The following is a 24,103-nucleotide window of genomic DNA, read 5'->3' as shown; positions in this document are numbered from 1 at the left end:
CAAACTTTTGTGAATTCCATCTGTTACCCGAAGGACTAGGAGTGCGAGCTTCCTGCACTGTGTGACTCTAATGACCCATGGGCTGTTAGTGCAATGTCCTTTTAAGACCAAAATGGCACTGGAGCATTTTGAAAAGAAGGCTAATTGGCTCCCTGATCATGACACCGTTATGTTCTAATTTTAGTTATGAAGAGAGATTGGAAAGACTGTTTTCCTTGGAGCAGAAGAGACTGAGTGGTGGGGACATGACTGAGATGGAGAAAATTATGAGGTACCTAGATAGACAGGAAGAAACTTTTCCCCTTGGTGGAGGGATCCACATCAGGAGGGATCAATGACCGAGGGACATAGATATGAGGCAGGGGCAGCATGTTTGGAGAGGATGTGAGGAAAACCCTTTTCACCCAGAGGGCAGTGGAAGCCTGGAACTCACTGCCTGAAAGCGTGGTGGAGACAGAAACCCTTTTAAGAAATATTTAGATGTGCACTTACGGTGCCAAAGCATGCAAGAATATGTAACAAGTGCTAGAAAATGGGATTAAAATAGATGGTTCATCTGTGACCCAAACCACGGTAGCACAGTGGTTAGCACTGCTGCTTCACAGCTCCAGGGTCCTGGGTTCAATTCCCAGCTCGGGTCACTGTCTGTGTGGAGTTTGCACATTTTCCTCGTGTCTGTGCGGGTTTGATCCGGTTTCCTCCCACAGTCCAAAGATGTGCGGGTTAGGTTGATTGGCCGTGCTAAAAAAAATTGCCCCTTAGTGTTCTGAGAGTTATAGGTTAGAGGGATTAGTGTGAAAATATGTAGAGATATAGGGACAGGGCCTAGGTGGGATTGTGGTCGGTGCAGACTCGATGGGCTGAATGGCCTCTTCTGTACTGTAAGGTTTCTATGTTTCTATTTCTAAGAAATGTCCGCATGACCTGATGTTGCCATGGAAACGAACAGCTAAGAAGCATGAATAAAATAAAAAAGGTGACTGCAGTGTGATTGGATCAGGCAGTGCCTTGTTTTGCCTGGCGACAGAGAGTGATTGGAGAATTTATGGAGAAAGGAAACAAGTGAGGTTCTCTCCTGTTTGACTTTCTTCAGACAGATCCTGGTGTTGAAGCAGGTCTCTGAGAATAGAGCAGAAACAGGGCTACTGTCCGTTATACAGTTGGAAAGAGTGTGGGAACAGCGGACAGGAAGGGTAAGGGGTTGAGAATTGGACAGGATCCATTGCTGCCAGAACCTACCACAGAGATTAGAGGGAAAAAAGCCTCTGGGTATTCTGCACCAACTGGACTATCATGACCCGAGTGAGAGAGAGTGCTCAGAAAGTGTTCAGAATCCCATCTCCTGGTAACAATTCTCCCTAGGAAATCTCAGCGTTGGCACAACGCCACACCAAATTTGGCATGTCAGCTACGATTCTCACCAACTTTTATCAATGCACCATAGAAAGCATTCTTTCTGGTTGCATCATAGCTTAGTACGGTTCCTGCTCTGCCCAAGACCAGAACTACAAAAGGTTGTGAATGTAGCCCAATCCATCACACAAACCAGCCTCCCATCCATTGATTCTGCCTACACTTCCTGCAGCCTTGGAAAAGTAACCAGCATAATTAGGAACCCCAGCCACCCTGGACATTCTGTCTTTCTGTACTCTAAAAGTGTCACAAGGGGCATGGGGAGACTGCGGGAGTTGATACAGAGGATCAGCCGCAATCATACTCGATGGCGGAGCAAGCTCGATTGGCCTACTCCTTATATCCCACACACCCCAGACATTCTCTCTTCCACCTTCTCCCATTGGGAAAAAGACACAAAAGTCTGAGGTCACATACCAGCCAACTCAAGAACGGCTTCTTCCCTGCTGCCATCAGACTTTTGAATAGACCTACGTATATCATAAGTTGATATTACTTATGTTATAAGTTGATCTTTCTCTACATCCTAGCTATGACCGTAACACTACAAGTTCAAGATTAAGGGGGCAAGATTCAACACAGATGTCAGGGGGACGTATTTTACACAGAGGGTGGTGGGGGCCTGGAATGCGCTGCAAATAAGGTGGTTGAGGTGGACACGTTGGGATAATTTAAGACTTATCTAGATAGCCACATGAACAGACTGGGAATAGAGGGATACAAATGAACGGTCTAGTTGGGCGCATGAGTGGTGCAGGCTTGGAGGGCCGAAGGGCCTGTTCCTGTGCTGTATTGTTCTTTGTACATTCTGCTCTCTCTCATTTCCTTCTCTACAAAAGGTATGCTTTGTCAGTATAACGTGGAAGAAACAGTACTTTTCATTGTATGCTAATATATGCAACAATAATAAACCAAATCACTGAAACCACAGTTAAAACCACCAACATTAAAGAGTTAAACGTTTGGCTCGAGTGGCTGCAGTTCTCAAGCATGTCAAGATATCTTTCAAAATATTGCATGCATGCAATGTATTCTCCGCATATTTGAGCTAATGCCACAACAATAAGAACACCCTCAAACAGAAAACTGCTTCCCACGTTCTCCAAACCTTGCTTTCAGCGGACATGAAAGGCAGTTCCTCAAGAGTCATTCTTATTACAAAGTTCCTTTCATTCATTTCTGGCCTTTGAGATAAATCCTTGACTCTTTGCCAAGGTAGCATTTCTATAGGAACATTCCACAGCAACCTAGCGTCTTAGAAAGCACAGGAAAAGGCTCTTTGGCCAATCAGGTCACAGATGAACCATCTATTTTAATCCCATTTTCTAGCACTTGTTACATGTTCTTGTATGCTTTGGCATCGTAAGTGCACATCTAAATATTTCTTAAAAGGGTTTCTGTCTCCACCACGCTTTCAGGCAGTGAGTTCCAGGCTTCCACTGCCCTCTGGGTGAAAAGGGTTTTCCTCACATCCCCTCCAAACATGCTGCCCCTGCCTCATATCTATGTCCCTCGGTCACTGATCCCTCCTGATGTGGATCCCTCCACCAAGGGGAAAAGTTTCTTCCTGTCTATCTAGGTACCTCATAATTTTCTCTATCTCAGTCATGTCCCCACCACTCAGTCTCTTCTGCTCCAAGGAAAACAACCCCAGTCTTTCCAGTCTCTCTTCATAACTAAAACTATCCAGGCGAGGCAGCGTCCTGGTAAACCTCCTCTGCACCCTTTCCTACACTATCACATCACTCTTATAACACTGATTTTAGAACTGCAGACTGTACTCTCAACCTGAAGCTTACCAGAGTTTTATATTCATTTTGCAACTGTGTCTTTGCTTATATCATGGCTGATCTTTTCGTGGACTCAGCTCCACTTACCCACCCACTCAACATAACCCTTAATTCCTTTACTGTTCAAAAAGTTATCTATCCTTGCCTTAAAAACATTCAATGAGGGAGCCTCAACTGCTTCACTAGAGAGGGAATTCCACAGATTCACAACCCTTTGTGTGAAGAAGTTCCTCCTCAACTCAGTCCTAAATCAGCTTCCCCTTATTCTGAGGCCATGTCCCCTAGTTCTAGTTTCACCTAACAACCTTCCTGCTTCTATTCTTTTGTTCGTGAGTTAATCTCCACCCACCTGATGAAGGAGCAGCGCTCCGAAAGCTTGTGATTCTAAATAAACCTGTTGGACTTTAAACTGGTGTTGAGAGACTTCTCACTGTGCCCACCCCAGTCCAACACCGGCATCTTCAGCTCATGGTTATAATGTTCTCCCTGCGGCACGGTAGCACAGTGGTTAGCACTGCTGCTTCACAGCTCCAGGGTCCTGGGTTCGATTCCCGGCTCGGGTCACTGTCTGTGTGGAGTTTGCACATTCTCCTCACGTCTGTGTGGGTTTCCTCCCACAGTCCAAAGATGGGTGGGTTAGGTTGATTGGCCGTGCTAAGAAATTGTCCCTTAGTGTCCAGGGATGCGTAGGTTAGAGGGCTTAGTGGGTATAGGATATAGGGATAAGGGGGGTAGGGCCTGGGTGGGGTTGTGTTCGGTGCAGACTTGATGGGCCGACGGGTCTCTTTCTGCACTGTAGGGTTCTATGATTCTATGAAATTTTATGCCGCAGCTAAGAAAGGCTAGTATACCATATACCTTCTTAACCACTTTATCCAGCTGTCCCGCTACCTTAAGGGTCCAGTGTATATGCACACCAAAGCTTCTCTGATCTGCGGTGCTACCTGGGGTCCTGCCATTCATTGTGTAACCTTACACTTATCCAGATTGAATTCCATTTGCCATTAATCAGCCCATCTGCCCAGCCCATCTATTAACTCCTGTAATCTAAGGTTATCCCCCTCATAATTTACCACCCTACCAATTTTCTTATCGTCTGCAAACTTACTGATCAACCCTCCCGCATCCAAGTCTAAATCATCCACATAAACCACAAACAGCAAGGGCCCCAACACTGATCCCTGCAGGACCTCACTGGACGCAGGTTTCCAGTCCAAAAAAAAGCCCTCAAACCCTCTGCTTCCTGCCACTCGACCAACTGGATCCAATCTGCCAAGTTTCCTTGGATCCCATAGGCTTTTACCTTCACTATCAGTCTCCCACGTGTGACCTTGTCAAAAGCATTGCTTGTTCAGAGTCTTGGGTGGCACAGTGGTTAGCACTGCCGTCTGACAGCACCAGGAACCCGGGTATGATTCCCGGCTTGAGTCACTGTCTTTGTAGAGTCTGCACATTCTCCCTGTGTCTGCGTGGGTTTCCTCTTGGTACTCCTGTTTCCTCTAAAAGATGTGCAGGTTAGGTGCATTGGCCGTGCTGAATTCTCCCTCAGTGTGTACCCGAACAGGCTCTGGAGTGTGGCGACTAGGGGATTTTCACAGCAACTTCATTGCAGTGTTAACGTAAGGCTACTTGAGACATTAATAAATAAACTAAACCAAAACTGAAGTTCAAGAAGACAACATCAAATGCATTCATCTACAGACTTGGTCACTTCTTTGCAAAATGCAATCAGATTGGTCAGACGTGACCAACTTTTGACATCGATCATCTTGTTCCGTTCTCCTGGCCCATACATCCCACACCCAATAACCCCATCCCCAACACTCGCCATGCCTTCTTGTGTTGTTACATCAGAACATAAGAACTAGGAGCAGGAGTAGGCCACCTGGCCCTTCGAGCCTGCTCTACCATTCAATAAGATCACGGCTGATCTTTTCGTGGACTCAGCTCCACTTACCCGCCCGCTCACCATAACCCTTAATCCCTTTACCGTTCAAAAAATTATCTATCTTTGCCTTAAAAACATTCAATGAGGTAGCCTCAACTGCTTCACTGGGCAGAGAATTCCACAGATTCACAACTCTGTGAAGAAGTTCCTCCTCAACTCAGTTCTAAATCTGCTCCCCCTTATTCTGAGGCCATGCCCCCAAGTTCTAGTTTCACCTAACAATCTTTCTGCTTCTATTCCCTTCATAATCTTATATGTTTCTATAAAATCTCCCCTCATTATTCTGAATTCCAATGAGTACAGCCCCAGTCTATGCAGTCTCTCATAAGCCAACCCTCTCAACTCCGCAATCAACCTAGTGAACCTCCTCTGCACCCCCTCCTGTATACCTTTTCTCAAGTAAGGAGACCAAAACTGTACACAGTACTCCAGGTGTGGCCTCACCAGCACCTTATACAGCTGCAACATAACCTCGCTGTTTTTAAATTCCATCCCTCTAGCGATGAGCATCGCTTCTCTCCTTACTGAAATTCAACCCTAAAGTCACAGGCCTCTTGACTGACAAACTGATATACGTGTAAACTTACTTGGACAACATGTGCCTGAATTTAAAACTCCTACAGTGTGTTAGCACGGGCGCAGCAGAGTACAACACCCATCTCACGTAAGCTCACACACATCCCGTCATTTGAAACCCCAAGATGAAGAAACAACACTCAGTTTAGCTCACCTGAACACAGGAATGACGAAAAGGACAAATTGTTCATTCCACATCTTTCAGGTGCTTTGGCATTTTTGAAAAGTTGGATCCCCCCCTCCCCAAATCCTTGGGAAATCTCACAAGGACCTCTCACATCTCTAACACTGCATTTATATAGCAGTTTCAACGTTGTAATGTGGCCCCAAGGACTTCATCATAGAATCCTACAGTGCAGAAGGAGGCCATTCGGCCCATCGAGTCTGCACCGACCACAACCACAATCCCACCCAGGCCCTCTCTCCGTAACCCCATGCATCCACCCTAGCTAGTCCCCCTGATACTAAGGGGGAATTTAGCATGGCCAATCCACCCAACCCGCACATCTTTGGAGTGTGGGAGGAAACTGGAGCACTTGGAGGAAACCCAGGCAGACATGGGGAGAAGGTGCAGACTCCGCGCAGGCAGAGACTCAAGGTGGGAATCAAACCCAGGTCCTTGGTGCTGAGAAGTAGCAGTGCTAACCACTGTGTCACCATGCCACCTATAAATAAACATAGGTCAACACAGATCTGGAGATGAATGTATCAGGGCAGGTGATTAAAAGCTTGGTTAAAAAGGTAGGTTTTAAAGGGCACCCTAAGAGATGAAGAGGGGCAGAGAGGTTTAGGGAACTGACATTTTGATTTGGTTTGATTTATTATTGTTACATGTATTTGGACACAGTTGAAAGATATTGTTTCTTGCGTGCTACACAGACAAAGGATATTGTTCATCAGGAAGGAAAGGAGAGAGTGCAGAATATAATGTTACAGTCACAGTTAGGGTGTAGAGAAAGATCAACTTACTGCAAGGTAGATCCATTCAAAAGTCTGACAGCAGCAGGGAAGAAGCTGTTCTTGAGTCAGTTGGTACATGACCTCAGACTTTTGTATCTTTTTCCCGATGGAAGAAGGTGGAAGAGAGAATGTCTGGGGTGTGTGGGGCCCTTAATTATGCCGGCTGCTTTGCCAAGGCAGCGGGAAGTGTAGGCAGAGTCAATGGATGGGAGGCTGGTTAGTATGATGGACTGGGCTACATTTATCATATCTTGTAGTTCCTTGGGCAGAGCTGGAGCCGTACCAAGCTGTGATACAATGGAAAGAATGCTTTCAATGGTGCATCTGTAAAAGAGAGACATAGCTGACAAGCCAAATTTCCTTAGTCTTCTGACATAGAGCTTGTGAAGGGCATAATGGAAATGCTAGAATCTATTATCGAGGGGGTTACAGCAGGGCCCTTAGAGAATCTCAATGCAATAAGGCAGAGTCCACACGGCTTTGTGAAATGGAGGGCATAAGGAGTGGCGGGCGGGGTGGATGCGGGGGGGCATTCATCAACGATGCCACAGTGAGGTTTCACTCACTCGGGGGGGGGGCACTGGGACTGGGACTGGTAGTGGCAAATTTGGAAGGGGGCCTGATGCCAGCTGGGGGTGGGGTGGGGGTGGAGGCGGAGTGCTTTGCCGGTGAGTAAGAAGGGGCGAGGGATCTGTCGGCTTGCCTGGAGATTGGGTTGATTGATCACTAAGGAGCCGGCCTCTTTCATTCCGACATATCTCTTTCCCAGTGGGGATCTCCCCAAGCTCCAGAAAATTGGCCCCACCCGGCGGAATTTCACCACTTCTCCCGCCTGGCGGTGGCGGGGGGAGAGACATTTGGGGGGAATGTTTTGGGGAACATTGCGCCCAGTAAGAGGCACTTTTGGGATGACCAGAGGGGATGTGGTCAGGGAGAACCCACAAGCAGTTAGTAAGTATCCTCCTTTAGAAAAGAAGGTGGGATTGAGGACTGGAGCCACATGTACAAAACACTGAAGCAATCTTTGTCACAATGCCAGCGCCTCCATAGAGTCACCTTCTGACAGTTTTCCAGCTAGTCCACAAGCATCTTCCAACTTTGTGCCAACATGCCAACACTGCCAGCATTGTGTCAACGACATGTCAACACTTTCTACAGACGCATCTCTACACAAGCACATTTAACTCCTTGGAAAGTCTAGTTTTAAATGGATCATTAGACGCAAAGTATTCAGGAAACATTTTGAGCATTTTTATACAGTCCGAGGAATTCCGACGCTAAAGGAAACCAGCTGGCCTGTTCCACATTGTTCCCATCCCCTTTCATTACCTTTCCCTGCCCTTTAATGCTCTTCTCGTTGCCTCTTTGTAGAGTTGAGGCTATCCGATACTCTGCTGTAACTCGCACCAAGTCACATGACCCACATTCGTTCCCAGTTTAGCCGGGTCCTGATTTTAAAATGTTCAAATCTCTCCGTGGCCTCAGCACTCACTGATTCACCCAGAATGATGACCCTCTCAAGATCCCTGCACTCCTCCCATTCTGCCCTCTCCTGCATGCTCGATTTTAGCCAACGTTGCCAGCCGTGCCATTAGTTGTCTACACCCAGTGTCTTGGAATTCCCTCTCTCGAGCTCCTTTTCTTCCATTAAGATTCTTCTTAAGACCTGTCTCCATTGGCTAAACTATAGAATCCTACAGTGTAGAAGGAGGCCATTTGGCCCATCGACTCGGCACTGACCACAATCCCATCCAGGCCCTATCCCCACAACCCCATGCATTTACCCTGACACTAAAGTCCCCTGACACTAAAGGGGCAAATTATCATGGCCAATCAACCGAACCTGCATTTCTTTGGACTATGGGAGGAACCGCAGCACCTGGAGGAAACCCATGCAGACACAGGGAGAATGTGCAAACACAAGTCTGTAACCTAAGCCGGGAATCGAGCCCAGGTCCCTGACGCTGTGAGGCAGCAGTGCTAACCACTATACCACCCCACAGATCGCTTGTTCTAATATCTCCTGATGTGGTTCCGGGTCAAGTTTTGTTTGTGAACACTGCTGTAACGTCCCAGATTTTTCTGGCACGTTAAGGAGGAGAATCTTACAGGTGAGTTGCTGCTATTTTTGAAACAATAAGGTGACCTACTGAAGGCAATCGGTAATCACTGCCACTGACAGCAGGCAGCACAGCTGGAAAGCCTGACAACCCAGGCCGTGCATACTGTTTGAAATTGTGAAACTGTCACCAAGCACGTTTCCAGGATACCCGGCTCTGCTGAGGTTTGCTTTCTCACCCATGTGAAGGGGAGTGAAATGTATTAGATTATTAGTCTGAAAGTGGCAAAGGAGCTTGGGTGTTAAATTAATGTGGTGGTTGGGATGAGAGAGCTGGGGGTGGTGGGGGTAAGAGACAGCAAACGTGGCAATTAAAAACAGGGGAGAAAGGAGGGATGGAAAGAGCGTGTGAGCACGAGAGAGAGAGCAAGCGAGGGAGAGAGCGAGTGAGAGTGTGCGAGAGAGAGCGAGCAAGCGAGAGAGTGAGTAAAAGAGAGAGCGAGCGAGAGATAGAGCGAAAGAGAGAGAGAGCGCAGGCGAAAGAGAGCGAGCGAGAGAGTGAGCGAGCAAAAGAGAGAGCGAGCGAGAGATAGAGCGAAAGAGAGAGAGAGCGCAAGTGAAAGAGAGAGAGCGAGCGAGCAAGCAAGAGAGCGAGAATGAGTGTGAACATGGCGATTGGAAATAGCCAATTTAATTGTAATTGAGAAGCCGTGAGTATTATTTTGCTCCTGTCTCATTCTCTCGGGGCCATTACTCCCCCTCCCTGAGATGCTGTAGCAGACACAGTGTGTGTAACGATATGTCACCTTGCGATCCAGGGGGAAGCTGTTGGCTTTATCGAGGCTCGCCGACTGGATGGAGAGGAGAGAATGCGTTATGTGAAACAAGAGTCGCTTAAAAATTGAGAACGTTAGCCAGCTGAAAGCTCATTCGTCAAAACGAAGATGCAATCTCTCTCCAATTTCGGACCAAGGTCAAGGGGCAGATACGGCTGACTGTTCAGCACAAACTGGGACCCAGGTGTGTGCCTTGGAAAGCGGTACAGGATCCTCGGGCCAGAACTGGCTGCTCAGGTGTGGTTTCCATCACTACCTCCGGAAACAGGGTCACGCACTGTGGCTATTTTAAAGAAATTGGACTGCATTCCCTGGCCACACACGTCCCAAATCCAGAAAATCAGAGCTCAACACACCTTTAAATCTGATTTTGACTTGATTTATTATTGTCACATGTATTGGGATACAGTGAAAAGCATTGTTTCTTGTGTGCTATACAGACAAAGCATACCATTCACAGAGAAGGACAGGAGAGAGTGCAGAATGTAGCGTTACTAGGGTGTAGAGAAAGATCAACTTAACCTGAGGTAGGTTCATTTAAGAGTTTGACAGCAGCAGGGAAGAAGCTGTCCTTGAGTCGATTGGTACGTGTCCTGAGATTTTTGTGTCTTTTTCCTGATGGAAGAAGGTGGAAGAGAGAATATCCGGGGTGCGTGGGGTCCTTAATTATGCTGGAAGCTTTTCCGAGGCAGCGGGAAGTGTAGACTGAGTCAATGGATGGGAGGCTGGTTTGCACTGTGAGGCAGCAGTGATAGCCACTGTGCTGCCCTTTTGAAACATTGCTGCCTCACAAGGACTTGGGGGTTCGATTCCCGGCTCGGGTCACTGTCTGTGTGGAGCTTGCACATTCTCCCCGTGTCTGCGTGGGTTTTCTCCGGGTGCCCCGATTTCCTCCCACAGTCCGAAAGACATGCTGGTTAGGTGCATTGGCTGTGCTTAATTCTCCCTCAGTGTACCCGAACAGGCGCCGGGAGTGTGGCGACTCGGGGATTTTCACAGTAACTTCACTGCAGTGTTAACGCAAGTCTACTTGTGACAATAACAAGTAAACAAAATAATACCCTCCAATGGAGCGTGATTCCTATCCACCTCCCGGAAATACTAAGTTCCGGTCAACTTCAACAACTGCCAGTCAGCAATCCGCTGGCATTTTACCCAATCTTCATCACAAGAGTGCAAATTGCTGGAATCTACTCAACATGGCTGGTGACAGGGAAAGTGAGGTGGTACGGGGGTGGGGGGGTAAGTATCTCACCTATTCTCCCATTCCCCTCCTAGTGCAGAGACACTGTGCCCAAGGCTGGAGGGTCCTAACTGTCACTGGGACTAATTCGAGCTCTGGGACCTCCCTGGTCTATCCAGGTCACTGGGCAAGGGTACTTAAATGGAACTTGGAGTTCAGCTTGCTACACAATGGAGGAAGGAATCAGCATTGAGAACAACGAGTTTGTTAAGTACACTCCATTAACCAGCTGAAACAACAACCAAAGAAAGATAACACAGCTGGATAAAACTATATTGGTAGTAAAATACGTTCCTCTCGGTTGGATTGCTATTATCCAGATGTTTGTGTTCGTGGTACAATTTTCTCTTCCTAATGCAACCCAGAGTTTAAATTGGTTACATTCTGCATTTCATGGTCCTGATTCATCACTTTTCACCAGTGCAGCCAACAGACTGCTAAGTATTTTCTTACTCATGGGACATGGATATCATTGGCTGGGTCAGCATTTATTGCCCATCCCGAGTTGAGGGCAGTTGAGAGGCAACCACGTTGCAGTGGCCCTGGAGTCACATGTAGGCCAGACCGGGTAAGGACGGCAGATTTCCTTCCCTAAAGGACATTAGCGAGCCAGACGGGATGGTTTCATGGGGTGCAAGGTGGCACCGCTGCCTCGCAGTGCCCGTGACCCGTGTTCGATTCCCGGCTCGGGTCATTGTCTGTGTAGGGTTTGCACATTCTCCCCGTGTCTGCGTGGGTTTCCTCCGGGTGCTCCAGTTTCCTCCCACAGTCCAAAGAGGCGTGGGTTAGGTGGATTGGCTGTGGTAAAATTTCCCTTTAGTGTCAGAGGGATTAGCTCGGGTAAATAGGTAGGGTTATGGGGATAGGGCCCTGGGTGGGATTGTGGTCAGTGCAGACTCGATGGGCCAAATAGCCTTCTTCTGCACTGTAGGGATTCTGTGAAATCAGTAGATTCTTAATTCCAGATATTTTTTATTGAATTCAAATTCCACCATCTGCTGGGGTGGGATTCGAACCCGGGTCCCCAGAACATTGGCTGAGCTTCTGGATTAAGAGTCTAGCGATTATACCACTAGGCCATCATCTCCCCCAGAATGCACGACTTGTATTTAAACGATGTTTTAATGTAGAAAACATGAAGTGAAACAAGGTGGGCGTAAGTACAAAGGAGAAAAGGTGCTGAGCAGGGGTGTGTCAATGAGGTGGGGCATTAAAGAGATTAAAGAGGTGAGGTGAGGGTCAAAAGTAGCTGAAGGCGTAACCAACAGCGATGCTGCAAAGCCGGGGACAAGCGAGTGGGGTTTTGGAATACCGAGGAAACCCAAATAAGGAAGGATGAGTTCATTTTAATTTGATTTATCATTGTCACGTGTATTAGTGTACAGTATTGTTTTTGCACGCTATACAAAGCATACCGTTCATAGAGTACATAGGGGAGAAGGATTTGCTTTATTATTGTCACATTTATTGGATACAGTGAAAGGTATCATTTCTTGCATGCGTTACAGACAAAGCATACTGTTCATAGAGAAGGAAAGGAGAGTGTGACAGAATGCAGCGTCACAGTCACACATAGGATGTAGAGAAAGATCAACATCGATCCATTCAAAAGTCTGACAGCAGCAGGGAACAGGCTGTTCTTGAGTCAGTTGGTACGTAACCTCAGACTTTTGTATCTTTTTCCCAACGGAAGAAGTTGGAAGACAGAATGTCCGGGATGCGTGGGGTCCTTAATTATGCTGGCTGTTTTGCTGAGGCAGTGGGAAGTATAGGCAGAGTCAATGGATGGGAGGCTGGTTTGTGTGATGGATTGGGCTGCATTCATGACCTTTTGTAGTTCCTTGCGGTCTTGGGCAGAGCAGGAGCCCATACCAAGCTGTGATACAACCAGAAAGAATGCTTTCTATGGTGCATCTGTAAAAGTTGGTGAGAGTCGTAGCAGACATGCCAAATTTCCTTAGTCTTCTGAGAAAGTAGAGACAATGGGCTCTCTTAATTATAGTGTTGGCGTGGGGGAACCAGGACAGGCTGTTGCTGATCTGGACACCGAAAAACTTGAAGCTCTCAACCCCTTCTACTTCGTCCCCATTGATGTAGACAGGGACAGGTTCTCCTCTATACTTCCTGAAGTCGATGAGATGTCTATCCAATGTATAGACACTGTAGAATAATATGGTGGCACAATGGTTAGCACTGCTGCCCCAAGCGCCAGGGAGCCGGGTTCGATTCCCGGCTTAGGTGACTGCCTGTTTGGAGTCTGCATGTTCTCCCCGTGTCTGCGTGGGTTTCCTCTGGGTGCTCCGGTTTCTTCTCACAGTCCAAAAGATGCATCGGTTTGGTCCATTGGCCATGTTAAATTCTCCCTCAATGTACCCAAACAGGCGCTGGAGTGTGGCAACTAGGGGATTTTCACAGTAACTTCACTGCAGCGTTAACAGTAAGCCTACTCGTGGCACTAATAAATAAATTTTATGAACAAAATACAAACACCATGTCGGCATTGAATTTACCACTGGGGCTCGAACAACCAACGTGTTTTGAGAGAACAGAATATAATCACCAGAAGTTGAAACACAGATCCAAAAGTCAAGAAATTTGCTGATTAAAGAGAGACATCATGTAGCAACATGACATGTATTGATGGCAGCTCTGCGAGATGGCAGCGTCTGATACTGTGGGATCGGGTTTAAAGGTTATTTTAAGCCTGTCATCCATTGAGATCTGTGTAATTGCTAATGTAAATGTTTGAGGTTAGTCACAGCATCTTGTCTCACGTACAGGTGAAGGGAAATGTTAGTTTCATCACCCACTTATTGGCAGCCGTGCCTTCAGCTCTTTGGGTCCCTTATGAGGCTGGATGTCACATTTTGCCCGATAACGCTCCAGTGAGGTGTCTTGGGATGTTTTATTGCACTGTGAAAGGGGATACATGCTGTTATAAATATTTACACATCACTATTCACGTATCAAAAGGGTGCCCCACAGGAAAGTGCTGAGAGGAGTTATGGAATTTGACCAAAAAGAGTGCCAAGGACATGCTACTGAGCCCACTGAAGGAATGGGAATAACCGTGTGGAAGCTTTTTTTAGCCGCACACTGAACACTGTAGCTCTGTGGACAGGAGATCACAACCAGAGCAAAGGAACCCAGCAACCAGCCTGTTGCACAGTCTGAACCTAAAGGAAATTGTTCAGACCAATCTACAAAGATCAAAAGATCATTAGTGAGCTGGAGATAGGCAAACGCACATCACCAGCCTGGTTCAGCACTGGAAGAGTCACCTTTTCCTCATGTGGGCCTGGGGTACAAGCAGTCAGAGAGGTTTACAACATGGAAACAGGCCCTTCAGCCCAATCTTTCCATGACGCTCCTTTTTTTCCAACCCCTAAGCTGGTCCCAATTGCCCACATTTGGCCCATATCCCTCTAAACCCATCTTACCCGCGTAACTGTCTAAATGCTTATTAAAAGACAAAATTGTACCTGCCTCTACGACTACCTCTGGCAGCTCATTCCAGACACTCACCACCCTCTGTGTGAAAAAATTGCCCCTCTGAACTCTTTTGTATCTCTCCCCTCTCACCTTAAACTTACGCCCTCTAGTTTTAGACCCCCCCTACCTTTGGGAAAAGATATTGACTATCTAGCTGATCTATGCCCCTCATTATTTTATAGGCCTCTATAAGATCATCCCTCAGCCTCCTACGCTCCAGAGAAAAAAGTCCCAGGTTTTGGTACACAACTGAAGCTCAGAATCCAACCTATCAGCAGAAAGCTCTGCATTTCCAAAGGGAAGATTGGATGTATACCCGGTAGGGTACACGGTACATAATCATGTGACTCGGCCAACGTTGTCTACCTCATACTTGCAGGGATGACCCGAGGCATGGTACATTGGGGAGACCACGCAGACGCTACGATAATGGATGTACGAACACCGCTCGACAATCACCAGGCAGGAGTGTTCTCTTCCTGTCGGGGAACGCTTCAGTACTCACGGGCATTCAGCCTCTGATCTTCGGGTAAACGTTCTCCAAGGCAGCCTCTGAGACACACAACAACACGGAATCGCTGAGCAAAAACTGATAGTCAAGTTCCGCACACATGAGGGTTCATGTCACACTATCTGTAACCCCCATGACTTGCCTGGGCTTGCAAAATCTCACTAATTGTCCTGTCTGGAGACAATACACACCTATTTAATCTGTGCTTAACCCTCTCTCCACTCACATTGTCTGTAGCTGTAAAGACTTGATTACCTGTAAAGACTCACATTCCAACCATTATCTTGCAATTGTGTCTCTGTCTATATACGCCACGTTTGTGAATCCCAACCACTTACCTGATGAGGGAGCAGCGCTCTGAAAGATTTTCACAGTGACTTCATTGCAGTGTTAATTTAAGCCTACTTGTGACTAATAAATAAACTTTAAGCCTTAGGGGCGAGACTGCTACTCATGCAGCCACAGTGGAGAATGTGAAAGGTGTTATACAAGTATGAACATTCCCCCAAAACTCTTGTGTGTTCCAGCTGAACACGGGTGTTTCGAAAGGAACTAGAAAGACAGGAGCGAGAAAAGGAAAAGGGCGAAGGCCGCCTAAAAAAAGAATCAAAGCAAAACCCCTTGCGAGCTGAAACGTTTATCTATACCAGGGGCACGAGTGCTGACAGCTTAACATGCAACAATAAGGGTTAGCTGAGGACTGGCGATTGAGAACCAGATAGGCTGAGAGGAATAACAAAGCAAATATTTCAGGAGATAGGGGCGGCATGGTGGCACAGTGGTTAGCACTGCTGCCTCACAGTGCCAGGTACCCGGGTTCGATTCCTGGCTTGGGTGATCGTCTGTGTGATGTCTGCACCTTCTCCCCGTGTCTGCATGGGTTTCCTCCGGGCGCTCCCCTTTCCTCCCACATGTCTAAAAGACATGCTAATTAGGTGCACCAGCTAAATCGTGCCAAATTGATACTCAGCCAAAAGCGTACTGGCAGAGGCTCGCAGGACGGAATTCTTCATTGGCCTCCGGCAGGATTTTCTGATCTTGTCCGAGCAAGGCTGTAAAATCTCAACCCTTAGTGTCCCAGCATGTGTAGGTTAGGGGTTGCAGGGGTCGGACAGGGGCAGGGATGGGCCCTGGGTGAGATGCTGAGTTGGTGGAGACACGATGGGCCAAATGGCCTCCTTCTGCACTGTAGGGACTCTACGGTTCTGAGATGAAATGATTACAAAGAGGGTGAAGAAGCTGGAACAACTTCCACCAGACTGAGGCTGAGCTGTAATCAGTGGATAATGAGTGACATTGACTTCATCAGGTGATGAAGGGACAGCGCCCCGAAAGCTAGTGGCTTGTGCTACCAAATAAACCCGTTGGACTTTAACCTGGTGTCGTGAGACTTCTTACAACATAAAGGAGACGGGGATACCGCAACGTTTCCTCAGAGTGAGCACAGCCCCGAAGCTCCCTCCTCCCAGGGTGGGGGAGGGAGGCAAACACCGAACCCTCCTTGATAAGCAACCATTGCCACTTTCTACAGCGCTGTGACCTGGAGCTGACACTGGGGGGGGCAGCACACACAACTTCACAACCGCAACTCCCTGAGGTCGCGGGGGGTACAGAACACGGGAAAAATCCCCCAAACCACCACTACGTACCCTGCATGTCCTACCCCCTCTCCCCCCCACCCCACCTGCCAACTGTCCTCCATCAACGCCTCACCTACTCCATAAGATCTTAAGAAGAAATGGGAACAGGAATAGGCCATTCGGCTCCTCGAGACTGTTTCGACATTCATTAAGACCATGGCTGATCTGAAATTCCCCATGTCCACTTTCCTGCCCTTAAGCCTCGATTCCCTCACTGATCAAAAATCTATCCATCTCAGCCTTATATATACACCAGGTCTCTGCCCTCCCTCCCCCAACAGCTCTCTGCGGCAAGGAGTTCCAAAGACACTCAAACCCAAGAGAAGAAATTCTTCTCATCTCAATCTTAAATTGGCGCCTCTTTATTCTGAGACTCTGCCCTCGGGTCCCAGACTCTCCCATGAGGCGGAAACATCCTCTCAGTATTTACCCTGTCAAGCCCCTTAAGAATCCTCCATGTTTCAATGAGGTCACCTCTCATTCCTCTACATCCCAATGAGTAGAGTCCCAATCTGTCTAACCTTTCCTCAATCCCTCCGTACCAGGCATCATCCTGGTGTATTGTTTCTGAGCTTCTCTGAGAAATAATTTCTCTGGCCGTTCATGCCCCGCTGCCAGAGAGGATGGAGAATTTGGAGCTCAACCAAATCTCCACTCACTGCAGCGGGACTGGAGAATCCCACCCACAACCCTTCCCTAAGAAAGGGGGCCAAAGTTGCTCTCAGTACTCAAGATATAGCCTCACCTGTACCTTGTACAGTTGCAGCAAGACTTCCCCATTCTTATGTCAGCTACGACTCTCACCAACTTTTACAGATGCACCATAGAAAGCATTCTTTCTGGTTGTATCACAGCTTGGTATGGGCTCCTGCTCTGCCCAACACTGCAAGAAACTACAAAAGTTCACAAATGTAGCCCAATCTATCACGCGAATCAGCCTCCCTCCATTGACTCTGTCTACACTTCCTGTTGCCTCAGCAAAGCAGCCAGCATAATTAAGGATCCCACGCACCCCGGACATTCTCTCTTCCGCCTTCTTCCGTCGGGAAAAAGATACAAAAATCTGAGGTCACGTACCAACTGACTCAAGAACAGCTTCTTCCCTGCTGCCGTCAGACTTTTGAATGGACCTACCTTGCATTAAGTTGATCTTTCTCTACACCCTAGCTACGACTGCATCTCCTTCCCTTCCCTATGAACAATATGTTTTGTCTGTATAGTGTGCAAGGAACAATATTTTTCACTGTATGATAATATATGTGTCAACAGTAAATCAAATCAAATCTTATATTCCCCCGACTGACTCCTGATGGGGTTTCCAGTCAAGTGAAGCATTTTCTTTACAGCAAAAACAATTTGGAGGCACTCTGTATTTGTAATTGTAAATTAAAGTTCAACTTGGCAAGCTACAGAGGCAGCCTACAGACAAGTCTACTGTTTAGACAGATGGATAGAGGGGCATGAGGGAGGAACTAATTGAATCTTACAGAATACTGAAAGGTCTGGATTGAGTGGACGTGGGCAAGATGTTTCCGTTAGTAGGAGAGACTAGAATCCAAGAGCACAGCCTCAGAGTAAAGAGACAACCCTTTAAAACCAAGATGAGGAGGAATTTCTTTAGCTAGAGGGTGGCAAACTATGGAACTCATTGCCGTAGAAGGCTGTGCAAATCAGGTCATTGAGTATATTGAGGACAGTGATAGATAGGTTCTTGATTGGCAAGGGGATCAAAGGTCATGGGGGGGAAAAAAGTCATCAGAGCAGCATTGTGGTTAGCACAGCTGCCTCGTAGCACCAGGGACCCCGGTTCGATTCCGGTTCGGGTCACCGTCTGAGTGGAGTGTACACATTCTCCCCATATCTGTGTGGGTTTCCTCCGGGAGCTCCATTTTCCTCCCACAGTTCAAAGATGTGCAGGTTAGGTGGATTGGCCATGCTGGATTGACCTTCATGTCAGGGGATGAGCAGGGTAAATGTGTGGGTTTACAGGAATAGGACCTGGATGGGATTGCGGTCGGTGCGAACTCGATGGGGGCAAATGGCCCCCTTCCATTCTGTATGGATGAAAAGACAGGAGAACGGGTGTGGGAAACACATCAGGCATGATCGAATGGCAGAGCAGACTCGATGGGCTGAATGGCCTGATTTTGCTTTGGTAATATTATAAGGACATAAGAACATAAGAAATAGGAGCAGGAGTAGGCCATCTAGCCCTTCGAGCCTGCCCCACCATTCAATAAGATCATGGCTGATCTGTCGTGGCTCAGTTCCACATTCCTGCCCTCTCCCCATAACCCTTAATCCCCTCTCTTATCAAAAACCCATCAACCCGCGTCTTAAAAATATTTAGCGAGGCAGCCTCCACCACCTCAACGGGCAGAGAATTCCAGAGATTCACCACCCTTTGAGTGAAGAAGTTCCTCCTCAATTCTGTTCTAAACCACCCCCCCTTTACCTTGAGGCTGTGCCCCCTAGTCCTACTGTCCTTTCTGAGCGGGAAGAGTCTCTCCACCTCTATCCTATCCATCCCATTCATCATCTTATACGTCTCAATGAGATCTCCCCTCATTCTTCTAAACTCTAATGAGTACAAGCCCAGTTTATTCAGCCTCTCCTCATAGCTCAACCCCCTCAACTCCGGTATCAGCCTAGTAAACCTCCTCTGCACTCCCTCCAAGGCCAAAATATCCTTGCGCAGGTGCGGCGACCAAAACTGCACACAGTACTCCAGCTGCGGCCTCACCAATGCCCTATACAGCTGCAGCAAGACCTCCCTACTTTTATATTCAATCCCCCTCGCTATGAAGGCCAGCATCCCATTCGCCTTCCTGACCACCTGCTGCACCTGCAGGCTGGGTTTTTGCGACTCGTGCACAAGGACCCCGAGGTCCCTCTGTCAATCCAGCGAACAGTCACCCTCTTACTGAAACTTTGCAAATATTAAGAGGGTTGAAGTGGACCAATAGCACAAAGTCCTGAGCGGGCAAACAAGGTCAAAATTCACTGGAAATTTAAAATGTTACCAGTCAACAGAAGTTGCTGAGTTTACAAATAAAAACATTGGCATGATTTACTGGATCAACTTAAGGATAGAAAGATCCACGAACGTTTGCAAAGGAGGGAGGCAGAGGTGGCAATTAAAGTCAATACTGCAATAGTATCTGGTGTCAGATTTCCTGTCTAACATTGCATCATAACATGTTCTGAAAATTCACACTGATCACAGAAATGTCTTCAATTCGATGAAACTTGGAAGGTTCAGCATATTTCCCATCATCATACAAAAAACCCCCAGCATTTTGCAATATGCTCTCCCGTGGCCCCAGCTACAAAAGTTTCCACGCAATCCTCTCAACTGGGTCACCCCATCCAACCTCAAGACCTCCCCCCCCCAAAAAAAAACACCCCACAATATTATGCAGTGTGAGGACACAGTGCCAATGCGGAGAAAAGACAATAGCTATCATCAGGTGAACAACACTGTGACGAGAGGGATGAAAGCTCTGTCTGTTTGCACCGAAATGAAAGGAGGATTGCCAGGAAGGGAGGGCTAGCAGCCTTTACTAAACAAAAGGAGGCCAATCAGCCCATCGTGACTGTGTTGGCTCTTCCAAACAGGTCTCTAATTGGCCCAACAAGTGGCCTTGCTTCAGCAAGTGTTTTCAAAAGAAACATCAATGTTCCTGTCAATAAATAGATGGATTCAAGTTGATTTTTTTTTTAAAAGATAAGAGGTTTAAAACAGCAATGTTTGTGACAATTAAGAGCGAGAGGTCAAGTTTGCAAATACACACAGGACCCAGACAGCAGACTGGTAGGTGTGCAATTCTGCATCCCCTACCCCTCTCAATCATGGGCAAATCTGTATTCCCAGTGTACAATATTGTATCCCCCATCACATCCATGTGCAAGACTGTATCCTCCTCTCTAGAACCAACTCTTCCAATCATTATCTTGCCTCTGTTTATATACGCTGTGTTTGTGAACACACCTGATGAAGGAGCAGTGCTCCGAAAGCTCGTGATTCCAAATAAACCTGTTGGACTTTACCTTAGTGTTGTGAGGCTTCTTACTGTGCTACAACCATGTGTAAGACAATATTGTATACTGGGGGTACAGTATCCTCATTATACAACATTGTATCTCCACAACTGTGTGCAAAACTATATTCTCTGTATGCAATTTTGTATCCCCCTCTATGCAAGTCTTATTCTCCCAGTATACAACGTTGTATTCCCCAGGTATACACTATTGTTTCCCCACTGTACAATATTCCCCCATTATACAATATTGTACTCCCCCAGTGTACAATAATGTGTCCCCACCGTGTACAACATCGTTTTCCTAGTATACACCATTGTATCCCCCAGAATACACTGATGTACCCCCAGAATGCAGCATTGTATGCCCCAGTATACAATATTCCCCCAGTATACAGCACAGTATGCTCCAATATACAATGTTCCTCCAGTACACAGCATTGTATGCCCCAGTATACACTATTCCTCCAGTATACAGCATTGCATGCTCCAGTATACAATATTCCCCAGTCTACAGCATTGCATGCCCCAGAATACAGCATTGTATGCTCCAGTATACAATATTACCCAGTATACAATATTCCCCTTGTATAGAGCATTGTATGCCCCAGTATTGGGCACTGTAGGCCCTAGTATACACTATTCCCCCAGTACACAATATTGCATGTCCCAGTATGCAATATTCCTCTAATACATAACACAGTATGCCCCAGTATACACTATTCCCCTAGTATATAGCACAGTATGCCCCAGTATACAATATACCCCCAGTATACAGCACAGTATGCCCCAGTAGACACTATTGTAGTTAACCTAGTATCTCCTGGTATACAACATTTCCCCAGTATACACTGCTCCAGTACACAGCGTTGTATGCCCCAGTATACAGCATAGTATGCCCCAATATACATTATTCCCCTAGTATACAGCACAGTATGTCCCAGTATACGTGATTCCCCCAGTATACAGCACAGTACGCCCCAGTGTACACTATTGTAGTTACCCTAGTATCTCCTGGTATACAACATTTCCCCAAGATATAGCATTGTATGTCCCAGTATAGACTGCCCCAGTATACAGCACAGTATGCCCCAGTATACAATATACCGCCAGTATACAGCACAGTATGCCCCAGTGTACACTATTCCCCCATGTACAGGACAGTATGCCCCAGTGTACACTATTCCCCAATATACAGCACAGTATGCCCCAGTATACACTATTCCCCCATATACAGCACAGTATGCCCCAGTATACACTATTCCCCCATATACAGCACAGTATACTCCAGTATACACTATTCCCCCAGTATACAGCACAGTATACCCCAGTATACACTATTCCCCCAGTATACAGCACAGTATGCCCCAGTATACAATATACCCCCAGTATACAGTACAGTATGCCCCAGTATACAATATACCCCCAGTATACAGTACAGTATGCCCCAGTATACAATATACCCCCAGTATACAGTACAGTATGCCCCAGTGTACACTATTCCCCCATATACAGCACAGTATGCCCCAATATACACTATTCCCCCATATACAGTACAGTATGCCCCAGTATACACTATTCCCCCAGTATATACAGCACAGTATGCCCCAGTATACACTATTCCCCCAGTATACAGTACAGTATACCCCAGTATACACTATTCCCCCATATACAGTACAGTATGCCCCAGTATACACTATTCCCCCAGTATACAGTACAGAATACCCCAGTATACACTATTCCCCCATATACAGTACAGTATACCCCAGTATACACTATTCCCCCAGTATACAGTACAGTATACCCCAGTATACACTATTCCCCCATATACAGTACAGTATGCCCCAGTATACACTATTCCCCCAGTATACAGTAGTATGCCCCAGTGTACACTATTCCCCCATATACAGCACAGTATGCCCCAATATACACTATTCCCCCATATACAGTACAGTATGCCCCAGTATACACTATTCCCCCAGTATATACAGCACAGTATGCCCCAGTATACACTATTCCCCCATATACAGCACAGTATGCCCCAGTATACACTATTTCCCCATATACAGTACAGTATGCCCCCGTATACAATACACCCCCAGTATACAGTACAGTATACCCCAGTGTACACTATGGTAGCCCCTGTCCCCAGTTACCTTCCTCTCCTTGTCCTGGAAGGGTAGCACCAGCCAGGGCATCTGGCCCACGAACTCCTGCCAGGGTTTGTGTTCCTCCTCGGAGCTGATGAAGACCACCTCCAGCTGCTCGCCGTGCTCCCCCTGCTTGAAGCGGCTGTAGAAATCTCCGAGCGCCGCGTTGAACTGGCGGCAGGCAGCGCTCCAGCTGCAGCCGAAGTAGAGGGCGAGAAGCCGCCCGTCCGTGCCCAGCGGAGAGCTCTCCACCTCGGCCTGATCGCGGTCCGTCAGCCGCTCCCCGAGCAGCTCGCAAACCAGCTCAGACATCTCGCCAGTTAAAACAGCAGCAGCCCCAAAAACCCACAGCAAACAGGGAGGCAGAGGGGGGTGCAAAGTCTCCGCTGCAAATATTCCACCAGATCACTTCCTTGGATGTTGTGTTTTCTGCTGTATTTTGTAAACCTTCCCCCCCACCTCCCCTTCCCCTCTTACTCCCCTTCCCCTCCTACCTCCCCTTCCCCTCTCTGTCTCTCCACCTCCTACCTCTCCTTCCCTTCTCACTGTCTCTCCACCTCCCCTTCTCTCACTGTCTCTCCACCTCCTCTCCCTCTCTCAATGTCTCTCCACCTCCCACCTCCCCTTCCTCTCTCACTGTCTCTCCACCTCCCCTTCCCCTCTCACTGTTTCTCCACCTCCCCTTCCCCTCTCACTGTTTCTCCACCTCCCCTTCCTCCCTCACTGTCTCTCCACCTCCCCTTCCCCTCTCACTGTTTCTCCACCTCCACCTCCTCTTCCTCTCTGTGTCTCTCCACCTTCCCCTTCCCCTCTCACTGTCTCTCCACCTCCCCTTCCCCTCTCACTGTCTCTCCACACACCCCAGTCCCACCTCTGGGACATGGCAAAGCTTACACTCCAGCACTCCTATTGGTTCCAGCAGCACATTTCTTCTCCAGTTAGACTTTTAATCCCCATCATAAAACTTCTCTTGCGGGTCAACCAAATAAAGTTTATTTATTAGTCAGGCTTACATTCACAAAGCAATGAGGTTGCTGTGAAAATCCCCCAGTCGCCACACTCCAGTGTCTGCTTAGAGGGGCAATTTAACACAGATTCCACTGCTTCCATGCTATAAACCTCTATGACTCAGTTAAAGTGGGTATAAAGGGATATGGGCCAAACACAGGCAATTGGGATTGATTCAGGGGTTTTGGAAGTTAGAAATAGCAAAATCATGCAGGATTTTCCATTCTTGGGACAAGCGTGGCTGGAAAATCCTACCCTTGAATGCAGTACCGAGGGAATGCAGCAGTGCTGGAGTTCTGGAAGATTTTCAATTATAAATTTGATTTGCACTGTTGCCTTAGAACTGCATTGAATGGGCCAGAAAACAAAGTACATGGTTCTGTGGGAATGAACTATTTTTTTAAAAAAAGATAATTTAACAAAGGAAAATTTATTTT

General features: G+C 47.3%; 1 protein-coding gene across 1 annotated transcript in view; it reads right to left on the bottom strand.

Moving 5' to 3' along the window:
* nxn (nucleoredoxin) overlaps positions 1-23,128 on the bottom strand; it is a 180,741-nt gene extending 157,613 nt beyond the window's left edge. The window contains exon 1 of the mRNA XM_080210427.1: positions 22,665-23,128. Within this exon, the coding sequence (XP_080066553.1) occupies positions 22,665-22,970 (306 nt within the window). The 5' untranslated portion in view covers positions 22,971-23,128. The remainder of the gene's footprint in view (positions 1-22,664) is intronic.
* Positions 23,129-24,103: the final 975 nt, after the last annotated feature.

The sequence above is a fragment of the Carcharhinus amblyrhynchos genome, chromosome 23 (assembly GCF_965287045.1).
Source record: "Carcharhinus amblyrhynchos chromosome 23, sCarAmb.v2.hapA, whole genome shotgun sequence".
NCBI classification, from domain to species: domain Eukaryota; kingdom Metazoa; phylum Chordata; class Chondrichthyes; order Carcharhiniformes; family Carcharhinidae; genus Carcharhinus; species Carcharhinus amblyrhynchos.
The sequence above is the reverse complement of the archived record's forward strand: the minus strand, read 5'-3'. Positions and strand labels throughout refer to the sequence as shown.